General features: G+C 41.0%; 2 protein-coding genes across 3 annotated transcripts in view; both read right to left on the bottom strand.

The window, feature by feature from the left end:
* The window catches only part of cyfip1 (cytoplasmic FMR1 interacting protein 1), a 55,033-nt gene extending 39,609 nt beyond the window's left edge, over positions 1–15,424 (bottom strand). The window contains exons 1-3 of one of the 2 annotated variants that reach the window (XM_054788850.1): positions 14,956–15,424; positions 6,749–6,866; positions 6,574–6,663 (exon numbers count right to left, since the gene is read on the bottom strand). In XM_054788850.1, the coding sequence (XP_054644825.1) occupies positions 6,574–6,663; positions 6,749–6,865 (207 nt within the window). In that variant the 5' untranslated portion in view covers position 6,866; positions 14,956–15,424. Of the gene's footprint in view, positions 1–6,573; positions 6,664–6,748; positions 6,867–10,937; positions 11,032–14,955 lie in introns of those variants that run through there. The other variant, XM_054788851.1, reaches the window with a different exon arrangement.
* Positions 15,425–15,802: 378 nt separating this feature from the next.
* tubgcp5 (tubulin, gamma complex associated protein 5) overlaps positions 15,803–20,718 on the bottom strand; it is a 22,258-nt gene continuing 17,342 nt past the window's right edge. The window contains exons 16-23 of the mRNA XM_054790967.1: positions 19,590–19,772; positions 19,440–19,524; positions 17,259–17,379; positions 17,027–17,178; positions 16,701–16,826; positions 16,541–16,629; positions 16,360–16,460; positions 15,803–16,287 (exon numbers count right to left, since the gene is read on the bottom strand). Of these exons, the coding sequence (XP_054646942.1) occupies positions 16,241–16,287; positions 16,360–16,460; positions 16,541–16,629; positions 16,701–16,826; positions 17,027–17,178; positions 17,259–17,379; positions 19,440–19,524; positions 19,590–19,772 (904 nt within the window). The 3' untranslated portion in view covers positions 15,803–16,240. The remainder of the gene's footprint in view (positions 16,288–16,359; positions 16,461–16,540; positions 16,630–16,700; positions 16,827–17,026; positions 17,179–17,258; positions 17,380–19,439; positions 19,525–19,589; positions 19,773–20,718) is intronic.

Below are 20,718 nucleotides of genomic sequence, written 5' to 3'. Positions count from 1 at the left end.
CAAAGTGGGGTACGCGTACCCCCAGAGGTACACCAATTGTAATAGGGGGTACATGAATAAAAATGAAAAACAGTTAGGGGCTAACACTCACATTTACGAGTGTGCAAGCCGAACGGAGCAGAAAGGAGACAGAGCATGAAGTTGCTCATTGCTCTGTGTGCATCATACAGTATGAACAGAAGTTTGATGAAGTTTGATTTTGTGCATTAGGAGTGTTTCATCTTGGATTTCATTTATATTCATGTTCCAATCCTCGCAGCAGCGGTGAAAACCTGTCACTATGAGTGGGCATTTCCCTGAAAAAGAGGCTTTATTGTTGGTTGTATGTAGTTCGGACACTGCTTTATCATGATTGTTACAATTTCCCCTGCAATTTGGAATTAAATTAATATGCAGACTTAAACCATAGCCATCAGTGGACAAAAAAAAAAAATGGTGCTCAAATTCAAGTCATTCAAACGGAAAGATGCCAACATCAGACTGGAATAAAAGATATGCAGTATGATTACTTATCTATTTAGCAGCGCTCATGTCAAACTTTATCAAAATGTGACAAAGCAAGACACACATTTTGACCCGGAATTACTAATAATACCTTGCATTAATAAATATAGTGACATTTGTAAACCAAGCAATGTAACTTCATTGTGGAATGTGTACAAGTAGGCGATGTTCATTTTAATCTTGAGCTGCCGCCTCATCTCCACCTCGGGAATCATCACCTGCCTATCCAGGGTAGCGGTCACCGTCGAAGATGGTTTGTGTTGTCGCATCATGTAATTACTTACATGATGGCGACAGCTGTCTCTAGTGACATGACAGAGACAGCTGTCTCTGCAGGTGATGTGCCGCTTGGAGTGTTTTTTTTGTTAGGAAGTCTTTTCTTTTTTTTTTTTTTTTTTTATACCTGTCTGCTTCTAGCCTTATCTGCAATATTGACAGAACATGAGGTTGTTTCTCAAACTCTAGCCAAGGCAAGAGTTTGAGACGATCTGATTTAAAGTTGCCAACTTTGCTAGCACTGTCGGTAACAGTAGTGCTAACGCTACCTGTTGTCTCGAGCTCGACACTGTCTGTTGTCCCAGATTTCACATTTTCTCTCATATTTGTCACCAATTGCCTCTCCCTCCTTGGTTCAATCTTCATTTTTCACCGGACACGTCCGTCAACTTTCCCGCAAAGCTCCAGTATCCAACTGATAATTATCTACGTCAGTGAGTGCAGCTTGTGCGGCTGAGAAGTCAGCACGCGTCATCACGAGAGTTTTGTGTTTTGTAGCCTGCCGATGTGAAAAAAGAAAAGTTGTCGATTTATATACAGATGTGTGAAAATTTTACTCTGCAGTATTTTGATGAACTATGTATGGACTTTTTTGAAGAGCAAAATGTGAATGTAAGGGTTAACATGCGTAATCGCAAGGGTGCTGCTCCCTTTTTATGCGAGTGAAATGCTTGCACTGTACAGCCCTGCCATGTGATCGGTATCGGACGATCTCACTCACTGATAATCGGTATGGGAATCGGCAGCATAAAATCCTGATTGGAGCATCCCTAACAAAAATGAAAGGTAAATCCAGTGTTTCCTCACAAGAGTGCAATCTATTTTGTTGTGGTGGGTGCACACTGCCAAAAATACTGTATGTTTAGAGAACATATCTGTACATTAACTTTCTTGGTTAAGAGCAACACAGTCATCCCTCACCACTTCATGCTTCCGATTTTGTGGATTCGCTCTTTCACAGGTTTTCAAAAATAAATGAATAAATCATGCTGTTTTGTGGCTGAATACGGCCTATTATTAATCAATAAATAAGCACATTTTACATGGCATGTACATGCATGTTCTCCCCGTACGTGCGTGGGTTTCCCTCCTCCCACATTCCATGCATGTTAGGTTAATTGAGAGACTCTAAATTGTCCATAGGTATGAATGTGAGTGTGAATGATTGTTTGTCTATATGTGCCCTGCCATTGGCTGGCAACCAGTTCAGGGTGTACCCCACCTCTCACCCAATGTCAGCTGGGATAGGCTCCAGCATACCCCCGTGACCCTAATTAGGATAAGCAGAAAATGGAAGGATGGATGGTTATAAGGCATTCAGAAGATGAATTCAAAGTTGTAATGATTATATGTAGTATTCGACACTGGTCACTAGGTGTCAGTAATGTTACTGTAATGTTGGGTGAGACACACAAGCACCAGACGTGGTTTGAATGATTTCATAACAGGCGCAATAATCCCGAACACGAGCTACTTTGGCGTCCGTAACCCACGCCAAACTAAAACTCCAATCTGAGGTCTCGACGTCACTTCCTGTCCGCGCCAACGGAACACATTAACAGCTAGACACACAAGTACAAGTCCTATTTTTGTCTCTTATTGTGTTATTTTTTAAGGACCATTTTTAGACCTTGTATGCAACACGTAGATTTTACCTCTTTATATCTGCTTGACAGCTTTGACTTTGTGTTTGGACTCCTCCTGAAAAAGCTGAAGGCATGCGTGAGTCATTTACTCCCAGTAGGTGTCGGGGAGAAATGTAAAAGGGGGGTCAGTGCTGCCTTCAAACAAAGGAAGTTTTTTTTTTTTTTTATTCTGAAAGCATGCAATTACAACCCCCACACCACCAAACCCCTACCTACTGACTTGACACAAAGGCTTTCTCGGCCTGCCAAAGATGCCCAGGTCCATTTGTCCTCGGGGGCCCAGCTCTCTGGACCATGTGGGCCACCAGACGGGACAGAATGCTACTGTGGGACAGGCGAGACCCTGACCACAATTGTGAGAGAGAAGCGGGATTCAAAAAGAAGCAAACTAATGAATTACTAATAAATACAAACCAAATTGCAGCCCCCATGGCTGTTTTTCTAAAACATTAAATTTACAAGAGTATAAAATGAAGCCAAAGGGAGGGGGTAAAGTTTACACCACCAAGGAGACAAGCTAAAGCTACAGAAGCTGAAATAAGTCACACTTTTAAGTATGTGCATACAATAAAAACGTCATCAATGTGAGAATGTTCTGGAAGAAATCACTTCTAATATGTGACATGACAACTGGATGCACCCGGGTGTGTATCAAACAGCCGTAGTTTAAGACCAAAACTTCATTTTTGCATTCACAAACGAATTCAAATAAGACTGAAAATCCTACATGTGTATTTAGTTAGACAGTGGCTGACGCAGCAGCTACAATCGCCAAGCTAGACAGTGTCATCATTAAAACAACAATGCCCTCTAAAACAGCACATTTCACATCGTTATAGTTGCACATTACTTACAGACACATAGTTTCCAAGGCAGAGGTGCATTAGAAAGTAGTCAATCACAAAAAGCATTAGGTAGGCTCTGTATCATTCAATTAGTGTAAATAACTGCGTCACAAATTCACCTCAATTACCTCAATACAACCACCAGGTGTCGCCAAAAAAATCAACTACCACCCCCACTTTCATTTAAAGGCAGCACATTAAGCTAAATTATACAAGTGTGCGCCTCATGGTTTGATAGATCAGAATTTTTTTCTTGCGTATGTAGATTCTGAAGGTTGAGGCAGGAATCCATGCACAATCCATGTTTTAGAAATGAGGCCCCAGGTGTGTAAGAGGCGTGGTAAGATGCAGAATTACACTGCCATCTACTGTACCGAGTTGGAACAAGCTCCATTCCCAGTCCCACTATAAAGTGTTTATGAGTGAGGGGCAACAGGTAGCGCCAAATCTGTTTGAGGAGGTCCAAATTGTGCCTATCTGTGAAGGTGTGCAATGGTGATTCAGGATTTGAGGTCTGTGGAGCAAAATGGGAACAAGAGCCCGACCGATACAGTATACCAGCGGGCCGATTGTGACATTTCACAGGTTAATTGATATTGGTGAATATTTAACTGATATATATTAACTTTTTTTTTTTGCTTAGCCGAGAGTGTCGCTCCCTGCATGTGTCTCTCTCTGCTGTCTTCTCCCTGCCTGAGTACCTTGCCCGTCCCCCTCACACAGACAGCAGCACTCTTGCTCTGCCACTCTCTCTCACTCAGTCCACTGTAGGTGGAGACGAACGCGAAAAGAAACGGCATGCATGGTAAGCTGTGACTTTGTAAAACAATATAACACTACATAAAGGTCGTATACGTTGCAACTCTGTGAGATAAACATAAATGCAATTGTTAATATCCATGTCCACCATTATCTAAGATTATTATACAGCATTTTAATCGAGGGAAAGGCTTCTTGAGACGTCATCTGTACTTCTGTGAAGAAGGTGTCGGACGTTTCGCTCCTCATCCGAAGAGCTTCGTCAGCGAACTAATAAGTGCTGGTAGCACTCACCTTCCTTCTATTGGCAGGAGAGGATTATACCACTACTCCGCCCAGTCTTAGTGTAAGGAACCAATAGGAGGAGGGTGTTGGCACACCAATTCCGCCCACTCTTACTGTATTTAAGGCCTAGGCTACCAGCACTTATTAGTTCGCTGACGAAGCTCTTCGGATGAGGAGCGAAACGTCCGACACCTTCTTCACAGAAGTACAGATGACGTCTCAAGAAGCCTTTCCCTCGATGGACAACTCCTGTACGACTGAGAGCCTACACAGACACACAGCATTTTAATGTGAAATAAAGATATATGCAGATCAGTGGCGATTGCGCTAGAATTGCAAGTGAAGCTCAGCTTCTATCAACATTTCAGCTTTTTCTCATTGTGCCTTTTGCTCTAGTTTTACCATTTTTGCTGTTTTTTTATTTTATTTTCTTTCTGCAGTGATGCAATGATAAATTAGCCACGGTCTGCAGATGGCCCCCGGGCCGTACTTTGGGCACCCCTACTTTTGTGGATCTTCGTTGGGGTCGGCCTTGTGGCGTCGGCTCTATGAGCAAACTACAAATCTATTTGGCTTGTTGGCTCAGTGTCGTGGGCGAGTGAAGCGATGGTGGTTGAGGGGAGAGGGGCTGCGTTACAACAGTCAGTCCTAATGAGCAGCATTTTTTGGAGGTGCACATCTTTGGAGTTGTATTCGTGCCTTTTGAGGTAGCAAAGGTGGAGCCTTTTCTGATTCCGATACCCAGCGACTTTGTCTTTGTTAGAAACGACTAGTGTTGTGTTTGGCGACTCTCTTCTGCCACTCTGCGGTTTCTTTCCCCAACGAGCAGTGGCAGCTGCAGCACGATCACTCACACTCACAGCCGGTCACAGAGTAGCCTCGCGCAGCAGCTTCGGCTGCAAGCAAGCTGCACATCATGGCAGATAAACACATTTATGGAAACTGATGCAGCTATACACAGTGTCTCACTTCACTTCATACTTCCATGCAGGATTTCCAGGGGCTCATGCATTCACAAGTTAATGTCTACATGCAAATCATTTTGAAAATTGAAAAAAAAAGTTGTCATTTGATACACTGCATGTTTTGAAAGCAGCTACATTGTAACATAAAACATTTACTCTCTTGTATTAAGTCTACTAATGTGACGCATGTTTTGATTATTTCTTATTTTGTTTGTAGTCCATTCTTTTTTTCCACTTTTTAATGTATGCTTCAGCATTTGTTTTTCAGCTGTTTGCAAATACTAATTTTCAATAGCTAGTTTTTGTGAATAATAATACATAAATACATAATAATACATAAATACAGAATGCATTAGTTGAAAAAGACCTCACATTAGCCTATGTATGATCACTTTTAGCCCAATACAGCCACTTGTTTTTATGTTAAAAAGCTCAACTATAGTATCAAATTCTAGGCTAATGACCAAAATGCACTCAAGGCAGAGTGGAAGAATAAGGTGTGGAGGCGTTACGTTAGTTACTGCTTCTTTGTGTTGAAACGGATTTTGGGTATTATAACAATTTATGTTGATGTACAGTATATAACCTGTAATATCAATGCTCTTATTTCATATATTGGCCAATGTATTTTTTTCAGCCCCCAATATCGATATCTGAATGGCCCCCAAAAACCACATATTGGTCGGCCTCTAATGGGAACTGCATTGACTCCTCTCCTTCACAGGTTCCGTGGCCTGTCGACATCCTGATCAGCTCCGAGTGCCAGGAGATTTACAATTTACTTACTTTTTCATTTCCCAATCCACACAGGTACCATGACATTATAGTTACACTTTACTTAAAGACACATCGTCTCCAAGGCAGAAGCGCATTAGAAAGTATGCTGTAACAAGGAGTGTCCGGTCTGTATCATTCAATTTGTGTGCCTAACTGCGGCACAAATTCAACTCAATGAACTATTGCGGCCACTAGGTGTCGCCAGAAAAACAACCACCACCCCCACATGCAAAAATTGTCCCAGAAAAAGGCTCTTTTTTTAAGCAACAAACGCATAATTAAATTTTTTTTGCAGAATTGCGCAACCGTAGGATGAAGCAATTATGTGCCGCAACTCCTCCCTCTGCACTTCCATTCATGCAATGTGTGATGGCCACAGTTTGACCCTGGAACAGATGATTTCTATTTGCATGGTTTACTATGGAGACAACTGATTCTAAACCCAAAAGAAATCAACCAGCATCCCAGATTAAAGTGTTCCACCTTAGGACGTTGTATTAAAAAGAGCTACTTCACCATGCTGGAGTGGACGGTGGCCTGCTCGATGTATCTGGCGATGCCCGTGACGAAGGCGTTGCGGTCCTCAAAGTTGGTGTTGAAATTGGGCTGCGAGAGGATTGTGAGACAAGACGGTGAGACACAAGACGCAACAAGACGGTTCATCGTTTTTCCACTTCAATTCGGCGCCAACCTGGTACATGACTGAGGAGGGGAGGGGCTCGATGCACGGCTGCTGGTCCGGCAGCGGCAGCTCCTCCAGCAGGTCCACGTTGGACAGAGCATCCTCTAAGGTGACGGTGGACGTCATTCTGCCAGGAACGCAAAAAAAAAATTCAAGCAGACTTTAGAATCATTTTCAGTCATCATAGAACCAAAACCATAATACCTTTCACCTTTCATAAGAATCATTAGACAATGAGCAGTTACTGCCCCTATACACACCTACTGCTTGATGGCGGCCATGTTTTTCAACCAGCCTTGCTCTAACGGTACCGATTATGGTGAGAAGGCTAAACAGCTTAAAGTACAGCAGGGGATGTTTGTATTACTTTACAGTTTTACTTTTAGAGTTTAGAGTTAAGAGTTGAGTGTTGAGTGTTTAGTTTAGAATGTAGTTTATAGAGTTTAGTTTTGAGTTGAAAGTTTAACATTTAGAGTTTATATTTTAGAGAAAATATATACTGTATATATACACTATACAGTATTTATGAGTATATATGTACATTGTACATGTGTATCAGGGGTGCACACACATGCAAGTTACAAGTCGACATGATCTATTTCTTACTATAAAACATACATATTTAAAATCTAACTGGCAAACTTGCACACAACTATACTAAATACCAGGGGTGTAATGATTTGTTTTAATAATGATTCGATTCGTATCACCATTCGTGGTTGCTGATATGATTCAAGGACGATATTGGTTCATTTAGACCAGGGGTGCTCACACTTTTTTAGCCGGCGAGCTACTTTTAAAATGACCAAGTCCCAAAGATTTACCTACTACTATAAATATAGAAAGTATAGATAGTTACTATATTTATTTTTAAAAAAATATGAGTAGGTATTTATGTACGTTATACATTTATATCAGGAGTGCACGCACTTTCTCAGTATGCAAGTACAAGTCAAAATGATCTACATCTTTCTATAAAACATATAACATATACAAAATGTAACCAGTAAACTCTGAAATTCGGTTTGGTTTTGGTTTGGTTTAGTTTATTTGAACATGAAGGTTACAATGGAATACATCTCATGAATCATTTTTTGACAGTTCCACATGTCCAAAAGGAGTAGGAAGAAGCAAAGCTTATTTAATCCTACCCCCCATCCATTCTACATCTAGTACAGTACATGTAGTTCACTTCCTGGATTCCATGTCATGTTTTCAGTGATAGTCAGGATAACACATAATAGATAACGGTGAGATAACCCTCCCCCCCAAAAAAGAGAGAACATTCATAATAATGATAATAATGATGACAATACTAAATAAATAAATAAATAAATAAGAACAAAGCTTTTTTTTTTTTTTTCTCCCTTTCCTTTTTTTTTTTTTTTTTTTTTTTAAACACAACAAAGAAAATTAACACAACAAAGAAAATTCTATTGTAAATATTAATGATTAGTATTTCATGTTCACATTGTCAAAGTTTACAGGTCATCAAAGTAGTTGCTATCATAATTCACTTCAATATGGAAATAAAGATAATTCCACATAACTCCTAAATAGTTGTGTACATAACCAGAGTACTGTTAATATGTCAGTCAAATTAGCTATGCAACGTTCATTAGGGCACACAGTTCATGTATTACATCCAGTTAGCATTTGCTATCAAACATTACCCATATACAAGAATTGAAAATGATGATGCAAAAGACAATGCAGCCCAAGTCAAGGCAACATATTGTAAAGGTTTCACTAATTGGCACATTATTAATTTCATCATGAAATAATAGTTTTAAGAAGCGAATGAGATAACTTTTGTTGTAGATATAGACATCTTACCGCTGAGTTAGTTCATCCATAATCACAATAATAAAGATGAAAGTTGCATCTTTGTGTGTAGTTTGAAACGCTGCGGGGGAGCAAGCGCGAATCAGGAGGGGAGCTTAATGTCAGCTGACTGATGTCATATGACAACTACAAAGTGACGTTTACGCGATCGACCCAAACTACCTTGGTGATCTACCGGTAGCTCGCGATTGACGTAACGGCCACCCCTGATTTAGAGCGATACGATCCTAAACGATTCAGTAACTTTAAATCGATCCAGCAACTTTTTAGGCAAAAATTCAACCAGTGTGGCTGTAAAAGAAGGACTTGAATACTGGACAGTGCAGGTGAAGTTTCCTAGATTCACGTTGTTTTTTGGTAAGGGAATCAGGTAGAAATTATTTATGGATATAAACAAACAAGTAAACAACAATTAATGGCAAATGCATTCACATTTTATTTGAATCAAGTGCAACCACCACATCAGGGTGAGTTAAATCAAGTCTGTGATTAATTCAATCTGATGAAACTATGACTTGAACTTTAATTTGGTATCTCATTCACTTCAGTACTAAAGACATAGACGTAGAGCACATTTCATATCGCAGTGCAGCAGCGTGCTGTATTGGTTTCCACGCCACACTACAAATTGCATGTAGGCAGTAATTCTGGGGAAAAAATAACATATTTCGCACCATCAGATTTTAAAGAAATTTCATCTGCAGATAGATATTTAAGTGAATTTATATCCTACATACCATTTATACTGTCCTGAAGCTCAGATCCATGAGTTTGAATGGATGTGATTCAATGTGGTCAAACACTATATAATATAAAGTATATATACTTATATTATATAAGTATAAATCCAGTATAACACTTGGCGATGACGTCACAGGCAGGCTGAATCAAGTGTAACGTCCAAGGTGTAGGGCGTCTCGAGTCACTCTTTACAGGACAAAAGGCCTTTACATGACGTCATCAGCGCGCCCCACTCAACAGGCATGACTAATCAACTTATGCCAAACCAAACTCTTACATGAGTAATGTTAACGTCTATCATTAAAAGTGCTAAAAAAAAACAACAACACACACATCCATATAAAGCCTGCCGTGCTTTAATCCGATGTTTTATTTCCTAGTATCGATACAATCGATTGATTACCTTTTCTAACTACGTTAGATTGATAAATGTTGTCCGGAATGGTAACTTCAACGTCAACGTTTTATAGCAAGTAATTCTGGTTCAAAAATGTGTATTGTTAATGGTCAAATTTTGATAAAAGCTTTACATGAGCACTGATAAATTAATAAGATGTGAATTTCTCTTGGAGATGAATGTAGTATCTAAGTATTTGTTCTACCTATCTTTTATTTAAGCCAGATGTTGGGATCCTTCCCTTTGAATGGGTTGAACTTGAGCTTCACTTTTGTCACTTGCAATCGCTATGATTTCAATCTGCATATTAATTTGATACCAAATTGAAAGGGGAAGTTGAACAAAGATGCCAAAGCAGTATCCAAAGGACAAAAACACATACAAGCAGTGATAAAGCCGCATTTTCATGGGAATCTCCCTTCTCTCATCCTGACACGCACATACTGTACATTGACAGGTGTTCACCATGCGGGGATTGGAACACCAATATAAATTAAACCTTCAAGATTAAACACAAAAGAATCATCCCAATGATTCCAATGAAAACCAAATGACAATTGGCGAACCCCACTTTGGGAACCTCGGGTTTAGAGTAACGTTAAGTTATGTTACAAGCGCAAGCTTGTACAAACAGACCTTCACAAATAGATTTGGCGCTACCTCGCTCTTTATTTGTACCACTTTTTAAATGTTTTTTACTCAGTTTTTGCAAATGCACCCCCCCCCCCCCCCCCCCCACACACACACACACACACACATTCTATCTGACACATGCCCTCAAGTGCAAATTTTGTTTTTATCAAACAGGGATTCTTTTTCACTCTTACAACATTGCCTGTATACAGTAGTTCAATAAAGGCGTTAAGAAAGCAACAGTTTGACCCTGGAACAGATGATTTCTCTACATTATTTCCTAAGGGGGCGATATTTGTAATCAATATCAAACCCAAACAAAGCGATTGCCACACATATAAAAGAAAGAACATTTCAGGTGATTTGTAGTTCTGCAAAGGTCTTTTTCCCCAATCCAACCTGCAAACCACAGCAAATCGTCAGATCAATATGCTGTAAGCACGCGATGCAAAGCAAAGATTTGAAAATGAATAAGCGTTACTTTCAAGGTGTCTATCTGGAATTTGACAAGAGAGAAACACAAAGGCAGGTTATTGCAGCACAACTACTGGTTTCATAAAGAAAAAAAAAAGAGGATATAACCTGGTTCCTCTTCAGACTGCGGTGTCTCAAAGTGTCTCCTCCGATAAAAAGAGACGAGCATTGGCTCCTGCCAGGTTGTCGCGCAGCACACTGTAAGAGGCTTACTTACGACGGCCTAAAGGTGGGTGACGAAGGCGCAACGGCAGTGCCACGCACGCAGCACCAACTGTTTAATAGCTCCACCAAGTCAAATTCATTGCATCTCTTTGTGACATCACACACGTGTTGAGAAGCACAGTGATGCGTTCAGGTGCAATTAAAATGCATCTAAACTCACCAGACGCCTCAGTCAGCAAGCAAACTACCCCAATGAATTAAAATACTGGTAAATCTCACAGGACTTTAATCTACCTGTGGCAACGGGTTATAATAAGCTGCCTAATTAGCCATGCCGCATGTACATGTCATTTTTATGGACGCAGTGGGAAACAAAAAAACATGAAACGCAAAACAAATATGTTACAAAATATATATATTATACAAATATATAATATATTATACAAATCAACTGTCTTCTGTCTCTTCTTTTAAGTTCTTTTTTAGTGAATATAGCCAAAAAATATCAGCGAATGTAGCCAAAAAACTATGCAAAAAAGTATCAGCAAATGTAAGAATACTATCAACAAACGTAGCCAACAGCGTATCAGCAAACATAGATAAAACAATATCAGCAAATATAGCCTAAGAAGTTATCTGTGAACTTAGCAGGAAGAATATTGCAGCTAAAAAGAGAATGAGCGAACATAGCTAAAATAGTATCAGCAAGCATATTTCCAAATAATACCTGTATCTGCAAACATAGCCAAAAGAGTATCCACAAACTTTGCAATACCAAACATAGCCAAAACAATCAACACAGAGCCAAAAGAGTATCTGCAAACTTTGCAGGAAAAATATCAGCAAACGTAGCCAAAAGGGTATCTACAAAGTTAGCAAGAAGATTATCAGCAACCGTAGCCAAAGAGTATCAGCAAATTTAGCTGTCTTCATACACACGCTCCGCTTGATGTGTTCACGGCCACACAAGATTGTCGGACATGTACATGACAAAATTTCCAGGTCGCTACAATGTCATACTTGCCTGTAGTTGAGTTTATTGCAGCCTCGTATCAAAATAACAGTAATGGGGGGGGGGGGATTTTGTGTGGAGACGGCTATATTTGCTGATGTTCTTCTAGCTACATTTTCTGATATTCTTTTGCAGTGGCCAAAGCAAAGAGAACTCCGGTATCGGAATTGTATCAGTATCTGCAATTATGCTGTAGCAGACTGCCACAAATAAATGCATGGCAAACACTGTCAATGAATACGACAGTGGTGCCACGGTGGCCTAGTGGTTAGCGCACCTAACATGCGTGTTATGTTCACTGTAGACTGTAAATTGTCCATTAGTGTGAATGTGAGTGTGACTGTTTATTTGTACATGCTGCACCTGTATGTGTCCTGTGATTGATTGGCAGCGACCCCGCCTCTCATCCTAAATGTTAACTGGGATAGACACCAGCTCCCACATGACCCTAATGAAGACAAGCCCTACAGAAAACGAATGGCTAAATCTTGCAAATGATACTAGTCGCAGGGCAATGCCCTTGTTTTAACGCAGAGCGAACATAGCAGTGTAAACACCACCTGACAAATTTCCTGACCTGATTGCAATGAAAGGAATTCCCTCGATTGAGACAAAGCGCGACTTACTGTAAAATGCAGTCTGTGTTTTCCGTTTTATCCTCAAGAGCCGCTCAGAACAACAAGGGGGAATAGAAACTGGGCTTTCGGTACTCTTTTAGCGCCACGGCACCCAGTCAGTACGGTTTCAAGCATGATTCCCAAAATAGTGGGGTCTCTTCAAGTTTTCACGCTTTTATCTAGAAAGCCTAAGTTTCCACGCACTTTCTCTCATTTTCAATGCTGTGTGCCTCCCAAACACTAGGGGGCGATTGTGGTCATTTTCAGCTCATTTAGCGATATGAGTAAAGGAAGACAATGCTACGCGCTAATAGGCGTCACTGGCAGAAGCTGTCTATCTTCTTCTGGAGTGTTCTGACGAGTGATGTGTCGGTCGTGAACGAATCGGCTCGTTTTTTTTCTCGTGTTTTTTTCCGTTAAAGTGTGACGCCATAGGGACGGGATTAAACACGCACAGCACACAGAGGAGGAGTCTTTGAATGCCAATCTTCAGTAAAGACAACTGTTACTTGAATGCTGCTTTTTCTTTTTGTTTTGCACTTTTTAATTTATGTTTTGTTGTGTAGCGTTTTGTTGATGTTGTGTTGTTTGATTATAAATAGTTAGAAATATGTATGCTGAGATTTGACCTTGTCTATTGAGGTGGGTCTTGTATGTTACATTATATTTTTTGTAGCTGTTCATTGAGAATTTGAATAAATCCATTTAAATAATAAACATTTGGTAAGGTGTATTCTTTACATTAATAACTCTTTTTACAAAATACACATAATTTGGTAGTAAATTAATTCAAGACCACAACAAAATCTGAGGAGCCACTTGGGAGCCGAAAGAGCCGGCTCTTTTTAGTGTACAGACCCAAAAGAGCCGGAATTTCCATCACTAGTTCTGACACTTATTAAACAATAGTTTTTTATTTCATCCATATACATTTTTAAAAAACTTATTTCATCTCCTGTAGCTTTAATTTGCCTCCTTGTTGGTGTAAACAGCTCCCCTGCAACTGGCTTCTCTTCTTCTCCTTCCTCTTTTCTTGGTTCCATAAACGATTTAAAGTTTTTTTCACCACTGGAAAAATAAAAAGCATTTGCTAGCAAGATATGTTTGGATGGCTGGTATTTCTCCGTTTAGTAAAAAAAACTCTAGATGAATCCATCATTGCACTCTGCTTATGGTTGTTTACATTCAAATATTGCTGCATTTTATGTGTTGTTTTATTGTATTTGTTCATGTATATTATACGTAACCGGATATAATGTTCACGTCTGCGTTACGTCTATGTGCTCTGCGTAAGTCTGTACGTAGCATAAGTCTTAATAAGAGTCACTAATAAAATCACCACCCAATATATTACATATATGAAGTATGGTTATTGACCATTTACGTTCATACATTTAAAAAATAACTACCACAGCACATGACGCTTTAGTAAAAAAGTTGAGAGGAGGAAGTGAAGGTCTCGCGCATGCGCAGAACCGATCGCGTTTCCGGTACCGATTGTGTAACGACAGCACCATTAGCCTCCCTGGAGACTGGCGCATGCGTAGAAACCTCGCTTTGATCGCTGGATCAAAGAGTATACATGCATTCGTTTTAAAATATGCTTCTACGCCCATTCATGCAATGATTCGTTTTGTTTTGCTCAAGACCAAATCAAAGAGGTGATTTAGCCGCAAAAAGAACAGATAATAATGTGGTTCGCCCACCGCGTCTTCACACTAAACTATCCCACTTCCTTCCTTGCTATACACACAAACGACTTCATATTAGCCTACATAAACTTGTTTTTTTTTTTTAAGGAACCATAAGGGATATTTAAACTCTTATTTTTTTCCGCAACATCATGCACGTAAACACAGCAAACTATATGAAGATAAACGAGAGGGACAGTCCCATGAATGCAACACCAACTCAGGTGAAACAGATTTTCTGCCTTGTTCACGGACAGGTGAGCAAACATCTCCATAGTATGGAGTTAATACGCACACAAACACAAAAAAGCATACATAATAGACTTTTATCATTCATCTAAATATAACCATATTGGAAATGGACTTTGAAGTGTCTCATGGGAAACATGTCGCTGCGGTTAGGCTCCCCCTCTGCTCCTAGCTGCGGCCTCACATTTGCTCACAGCGGGGCCTTACGAGCCACGAAAAAAAATGACTTAAATCAACTTCTGGGGTCATAATATAAAACCACACACGCAGATTAACTTTTCAAGTAAGTCTGTCCATGTTTTGCGGTGACGCTTCCACCCAGGCGACGCTAGGGAAGACTACACCCAAAGTTTGCTAGCTTAAACTTTGCCATCCAATCACTCCCAACTCACCCGACACTTGATGGCTCTTCGCGGGGAGAAGTGAGTCGACTAGGCCGACAAGTGCGCCATTTAGCCGGGCGCTGTTGAGTCCTCCAGGCAGTCTGTGAAGTTTTAGTTTGGCGTTTTTTTCCTTTCCTTCAATCGTCAGCTTGAGGAGTCTTTCCTGGCTTGGTGTTATTACCATGGGCGGAGCAGGGAGTTCCTGTCCGGGCTCTGACAGGAAACTAAGCCGAGTGAGGCAGCCACAGACTGGAGCCTCCCCCCGCCAGGCTCAACCAAGGTGGTGAAGCTAAAAGGAATGTACACCACTACTATGGGGGCTCAGTAGTGCCAAAATTATGGAATAAATAAATAAAATCAGAACAAACACATTCTGACAGGAGTTGTTACTCTCAGTTTTTTGTTTGTGATTTAGCAAGCTAGTTTTACATTGTGGTCAACTGTGGCAGTGACATACCACAACCAGTAGTTGGCCCTCCATTTCCGAGGTGGGCGGATGGATCCAAATATCAATACTGTATGAAAATGTCCCAGTAAAAAGTATCGTTATCGGCAATACCATTCCCGTATTTACAGCACTTGGGATTAAATACCAACATTTATAGTATGACCTCATTAGTAATGTACATTACCGCCACCTACAGGGCTGGAGTAGAACAGTAAAACGTTTAGTTTTTTTATTCTTTACATCGGCTGACATGAAAAACCTTTGTTTTTTTTTATCTGTAGCTGTGCCTATGAAATAAATCTATAAATGACTATAATATCGTTTAATGCATATATATTTACATTTTGATTGCATTCCAGATATGGTCATTTAGTGCAAAAAAAGCAGTAAAAACTGTTATATGCTTGTTATCATGTTGATAATATTTTACTTCCCTCAGTGCATATGCCAAAAAATGTTATTGCTGAACCAAAATGCTTAGATCCCTTGTAGATGCAAAAATGGCCCCTAGTGCAGGGGTATCCAAAGTGACAAAACTCATCCTCTTATTCTCTGGCAGACCAGGTGCGTTATAATGTGTTTATGAGCGAGGGCAAACAGGTAGTGCCAAATGTATTTATTTGTGGCCTTAAATCAATGAATGTATGGAAAAGAGTGCTCATGCCTTTTAAAAATGACTTCAATACTGTATTGAGCTTTACGTGTACCACATTATGAGCAAGACAGCTGGTAAAAAGACATTTACAGCAAATATATGTACAGTCTGTTGACTCGTAGAGCTCTAAGTGGCGAGCTTAGAGGACAACGGCATGGAAAAAAGTCCGCTGGCGTCCAAGCCGATGCCTGTCAGCACTGCTCAAAGCCCGCCATCAGCGAGAGGGCGAGGGACTCCACTGTGCACAGAAAAACAACAAATCACTCCCATCTCCAGTCTGATTCCAACAAAGTTTTGACGGTTTGCTTACGGTGAGGGAAGGAGCCTCGGCACACGGCCTTATTGAGGATGGTCACCAGGAACATGTGGCAGTTTTTGAAATCAGACTCCATTTTGTCAATGGATTCAATCCTACGTAAAACACACACATCACATTGTGGTTAAAGACATGATACTTTTTCCATGTTCTTTCCTACACTACATGCTCTTACTTCCAGGCTCCAAATCCGGCTTGCCATCGGTCCGAGAAGATGAGGACCAGATTGAGCACCTTCATGATGGCTTCCTTGACAAAGCTGACCTGGCAAAGGAAGAAGACGCATGAATGACGTCCTTAAAGTCCCGCAGCGGCATGAAGTCAGGCTTGTTTACCTTCTCCCTCAGTAAGCAGCGGTCGTGAATGGTTGCCAAATATCTGTAATGGATCTTGATCAGCTGGTCCAGGTCCTTGGCCTCCTGCACTTGGTGCTGGAACTCCAGGCCTGTGCTGTGCAGGATCTGACCTCAGACAGAAGAAAGACAAACATGACATGAAACTGCTATACTTGCTTGTGGTTTGTTTTTTTTTTTTGTATTAAAACCATAAACAATCAAGTTTCACAAATTTCCCACACAGTCTCCTCCGCTGGGTACGTGGTCTACAAAAGTAAATTCCTTTGCACTTTCTCATGCATTCCACATCATTACTAAAGTCTCACCCTGGTCATGATGTAGTTGTGAAGGCTGTTGACAAAGTGCATGAGTTTGACCCTCAGTAAACACATGCGATGAATCTGCTGCTTCACCGGCTCCTTGGCCTTCATGCCGTCAGCCGGCGCCCCCTCCAGTTTCTTAGTGCAGTCCATAAAATCTGAGAATTTAACATCACGGCAAGTTGAACGCCATCCAGCAGGCTGCACGCAGCCGCAGTGTATTTCAAAGCACTCCTACCGCTGAATCGAAGCGTGTCCAAACTGTACTTGGCCCACTTGATCTGCAGCAGGAGCAGGAACACCTGATTGTAAATCTTCTGGCACTCGGAGCTGATCACAATATCGACAGGCCAAGGAACCTGTGAAGGAGAGAGAGAGTCAATGCTATCCCCATTTTGCGCTACCTGTTGACCCTCTCTCATAAACACATTATAGTTGGACATTCCAACTCCGTACAGTATATAGCATCATAACACTGCTTCTTAACACGCCACCTGAGGCCTCTTTTTTATCAAATGGTGCCTGGATTCCAGCCTCAAACTTCAGAATCTACATACGCAAGAAAAAAAATCAGATCCATCTAACCATGAGGCGCACACTTGTACACGGAAGCCGTTTTATACACACACACAGTAAATATAATTTACCTTAAAGGGAGGTGGTGTGTTTTGGCGACACCTAGTGGCCGCAATAATTCAGTGAGTGGAATGTGTGACAGGCACACAAATTGAATGATACAGAGCATATCTGATGCTTTTTGTTACGGAATACTTTCTAATGCCCTTCTGCCTCTCAGACTGTGTCTGTAAGTAATGTGCAACTATAATGATACAACACCTGTGTGGATTGAAAAATGAGCTATTTTAGACAACAGTGTTGTTTAATGAAGACACTAATTATGTCTAGCTTGGAGTTGGTAGCTGCTGCGTCTGACTAAATACTGACTAAATACACATGTGTGATTTTCAGGCTATTTTCATTCATTTGTCAATACAACTTTGGGTATTAAAATATGGCTGTTTGATACGTTTCTACACACCGAGATGCGACCAGGAGTCAAGTCGTCTATTAAAAGCATCTCCTTCCAGAATATTCTGACATTAATTAAAGAGGTAAGGTTTTACTGTACCCAAATTGACTTATTTCAGCTTGTTGTAGCTTTAGTTAGTCTCCTTGTTGGTGTAAACATTGCCCCCTCCCTCTGGCTTCGTCTTCTTCTCTTGTGAATTTAATGTCAGGAGCAGCACTCCTAACACTCCTAAAAGACAAGGTTGCTCCATCCTGGATAAACCACTAGATGCCACTCGTCCACTGCGATTTATAACTACATATATTTTTGACTAATGCAACCTGTGGTATTTTATAGTTTATCTGTGGTTTTTATGTGAATGTGAGCGTTATTACGTGGTGTCACCATCGGGTGTTGCTGATTCCCATGTCTAAAAACTTTTTTGTGTGCAGCCAGCAACCTTTACAAAAGAGGCTCCTGTTCTGCCAGAGAATAAGAAGACATAGCAGGAGGGATCAGTGTTGCTACTTTCAACTTTGTCGCTATATTCAGCAAGTATTCAGAACCCTCTTAAGCCTCTTTTTCAAAAAAGCAACTTTTTCTGGTCTAACATGAAAGCACATACCGCTCTTCTCAACGAGTAGCGTGTGCTGCGGTGGCCGCCGTCCCCCATAAAAAAAAAATTCTAAACATACAGTCAAACCTCGGTTTTTGTACACCCAGTTTCCACAGGATTCATTTTTTTCCTCTACAATATTCACTAAAATTTCGCCTCAGTTTGCATGTAACCAACTAGTCCGTTTGCCCCTGACTGTGTCGTTCCCCGAAATAAAGTGCCCACACAAGGCAGCCTACAGCATTTTAATGAAGTTTGACTGCTAAATAACCTGCCACGGGCCCAAAGAAATTTGCGAGTGGCAGTAATTTGATGCAGAAGGTGAGAAACACTATTGAATTCAATCTCAGCAGGATGCACAGGAAGTACATCCCTCATTTTAGAACTATTTTGCATTGTTTTCTGCATGTACAACTGCTCGCTCTCTATAAAATGTATTTTTGTTCATATTTGTGGGTGTCTGCATCGGATTAATTTGATATACAAAAAATGGCCTGTAACCAAGGTTCCGCTGTATTTGTTTTGCTCTTGGGGTTTATTTGCTCACTCTTGTCTTCCATAAAAATGCACATGCGATCACCGCCACAAATAGATTGCAGTCCTGTGGGAAACACTGAAAACCACCGCTTGCATATTCCTAAATGTTGCCATTACGATCCATGCATGATTCACTGAGAAATGTAACAAAATGTTTAAAAATTTCCAATCTAGTGAAAACAATCCTTCAAACTAACTACACAGACTTAGAAATGTCCTCGGTGGCATTAAGTCAAAAGTACACTGACAGTGTTTACCTTGTAACTGAGGGTCAGCACTTCTAGATTATTGACGGGATGTTTTTTCCGGGCTGGGTCCATTGCCTCCAAGAAGATGGACAATCTTACAAAGGAGGAAAACAGGCTTATTTCAAGTGTCCCGCCATTCACCAGACAGAGATGCGGTACCTGCTACTGTCCTCCGGACAGCGCTGTCCCACGGCCTCCTGCAGCTGCACGTTGAGGAAGGACGGCTGCTGCCAGCTCTCCTTCTCCTGCACCTTGTCAAAGATGGCCGTGTAGAAGTCGTACATGGTGTCTCCGGCCTCCAGCAGGAAGTAGTTCCTCATGGCTTGGAGGTACTCCAGCAGCCTGGAGGAGGAGCCAGGTGGAAAAACCTCAGTGTACGGCAGAAAGTAAACTTGGATAAACTTTGCAGTAGCCAGTGTACAGCTTACATAGCAGTACAGTATAAACGTACTATACACTGAAAATGACTCATTTTCAGCAGATAGTAAATCCATACTGCTATACAAACTGTACACTGACTACTCTAAAGTTGACTTTCTACAGTACCTTGACCCTTGACCATATGGTCATAAACTGCTATGCGGCATCTGCAATGTCACAGTACATGCTGCTGAACCGCAGCGCCTCACTGCTGGCAGCACTCATGCAGCTCTCAGACCGTACTAAAACACCATGACCTGGCTACTCACTTGTGGTGCCAGATATTTTACACAATAAAGGCTGTGTGTTGACTCATTTTCAGTGGATAGTGCTATGCATGCTGTACACTGACTACTCTAAAGTACAGGAAATCCAACTTGACTTTCTCTACTATTGTCATACAATTGTCCAGCTACCCCAGGGAGGGGATGATGCACTGCTGCACAATGTCACAGTACATGTTGGAATTCATCTCTCCCCTCAATGAACCACAGCTCCCCCAGTGCCGCTTGACTCCAGGCAAGACACTATTGGCTTGCTAGTCACTTGTTGCCAGTTATTTAGACAATTAATGGCTGTGTTAATATATATCTACAGTACGCTAGGTCCCCAACTTACGAACACCCGACTAGCGAACACTCGCCGATACGAACACAAGCCGACTGGTTTATATTTTATTTTACTTTGCCTTGTAGTGCTTAGGAATCAGTACGTATACTGCTACTGTACATGCTTGACCAGTAGAGGGCACTGTGACACTGCTCATGGGACCAAGAGGCAGCCTTAGAGCTAATGAGACCAACAGAGGCTGGGCAGAGAAAGCCTCCGGTAAAGCTTTGAAAGCTAGGTTTTAGCTGGATGATACAAC

The sequence above is a fragment of the Dunckerocampus dactyliophorus genome, chromosome 10 (assembly GCF_027744805.1).
Source record: "Dunckerocampus dactyliophorus isolate RoL2022-P2 chromosome 10, RoL_Ddac_1.1, whole genome shotgun sequence".
Lineage (NCBI taxonomy): Eukaryota > Metazoa > Chordata > Actinopteri > Syngnathiformes > Syngnathidae > Dunckerocampus > Dunckerocampus dactyliophorus.
This window is presented reverse-complemented; position numbering and strand designations above follow the sequence as displayed.